Consider the following 236-nt stretch of genomic DNA (forward strand, 5'->3'; position numbering starts at 1 on the left):
CCCCCCGTTGGCACCCGGGCCGGCTCACCAGTGCTCGATAACGACGCGGGGACCGGTCCCCCCCAGGCTGCCCTCGCCCTCGGCGCGGGCCCGCTTCTGCGGGGCGCCCGCCTCCTCCGGTGCCTCGGCCGCCGCCGGCTGCTGGGCCCCGCGCTTCCTCCGGCGGGGAGCCATCCTGGGGAGAGCCGCCGGGGGCCTGGCAACGGCGGGGGAGAGGCTACAGCGGGGTCGCGCTG

At 80.1% G+C, this 236-nt stretch overlaps 1 protein-coding gene across 1 annotated transcript in view; it reads right to left on the minus strand.

Annotated features, from left to right (window-relative positions):
* The window catches only part of LOC104832058 (chromosome unknown open reading frame, human C11orf31), a 575-nt gene extending 401 nt beyond the window's left edge, over positions 1–174 (minus strand). Inside the window, 1 exon segment of the mRNA XM_010568024.1 lies at positions 29–174. Coding sequence (XP_010566326.1) covers positions 29–174 — 146 coding nt within the window.
* Between the last annotated feature and the right edge of the window lie 62 nt (positions 175–236).

This window comes from Haliaeetus leucocephalus, unplaced genomic scaffold (assembly GCF_000737465.1).
Source record: "Haliaeetus leucocephalus isolate CR32 unplaced genomic scaffold, Haliaeetus_leucocephalus-4.0 Scaffold236, whole genome shotgun sequence".
NCBI lineage: Eukaryota > Metazoa > Chordata > Aves > Accipitriformes > Accipitridae > Haliaeetus > Haliaeetus leucocephalus.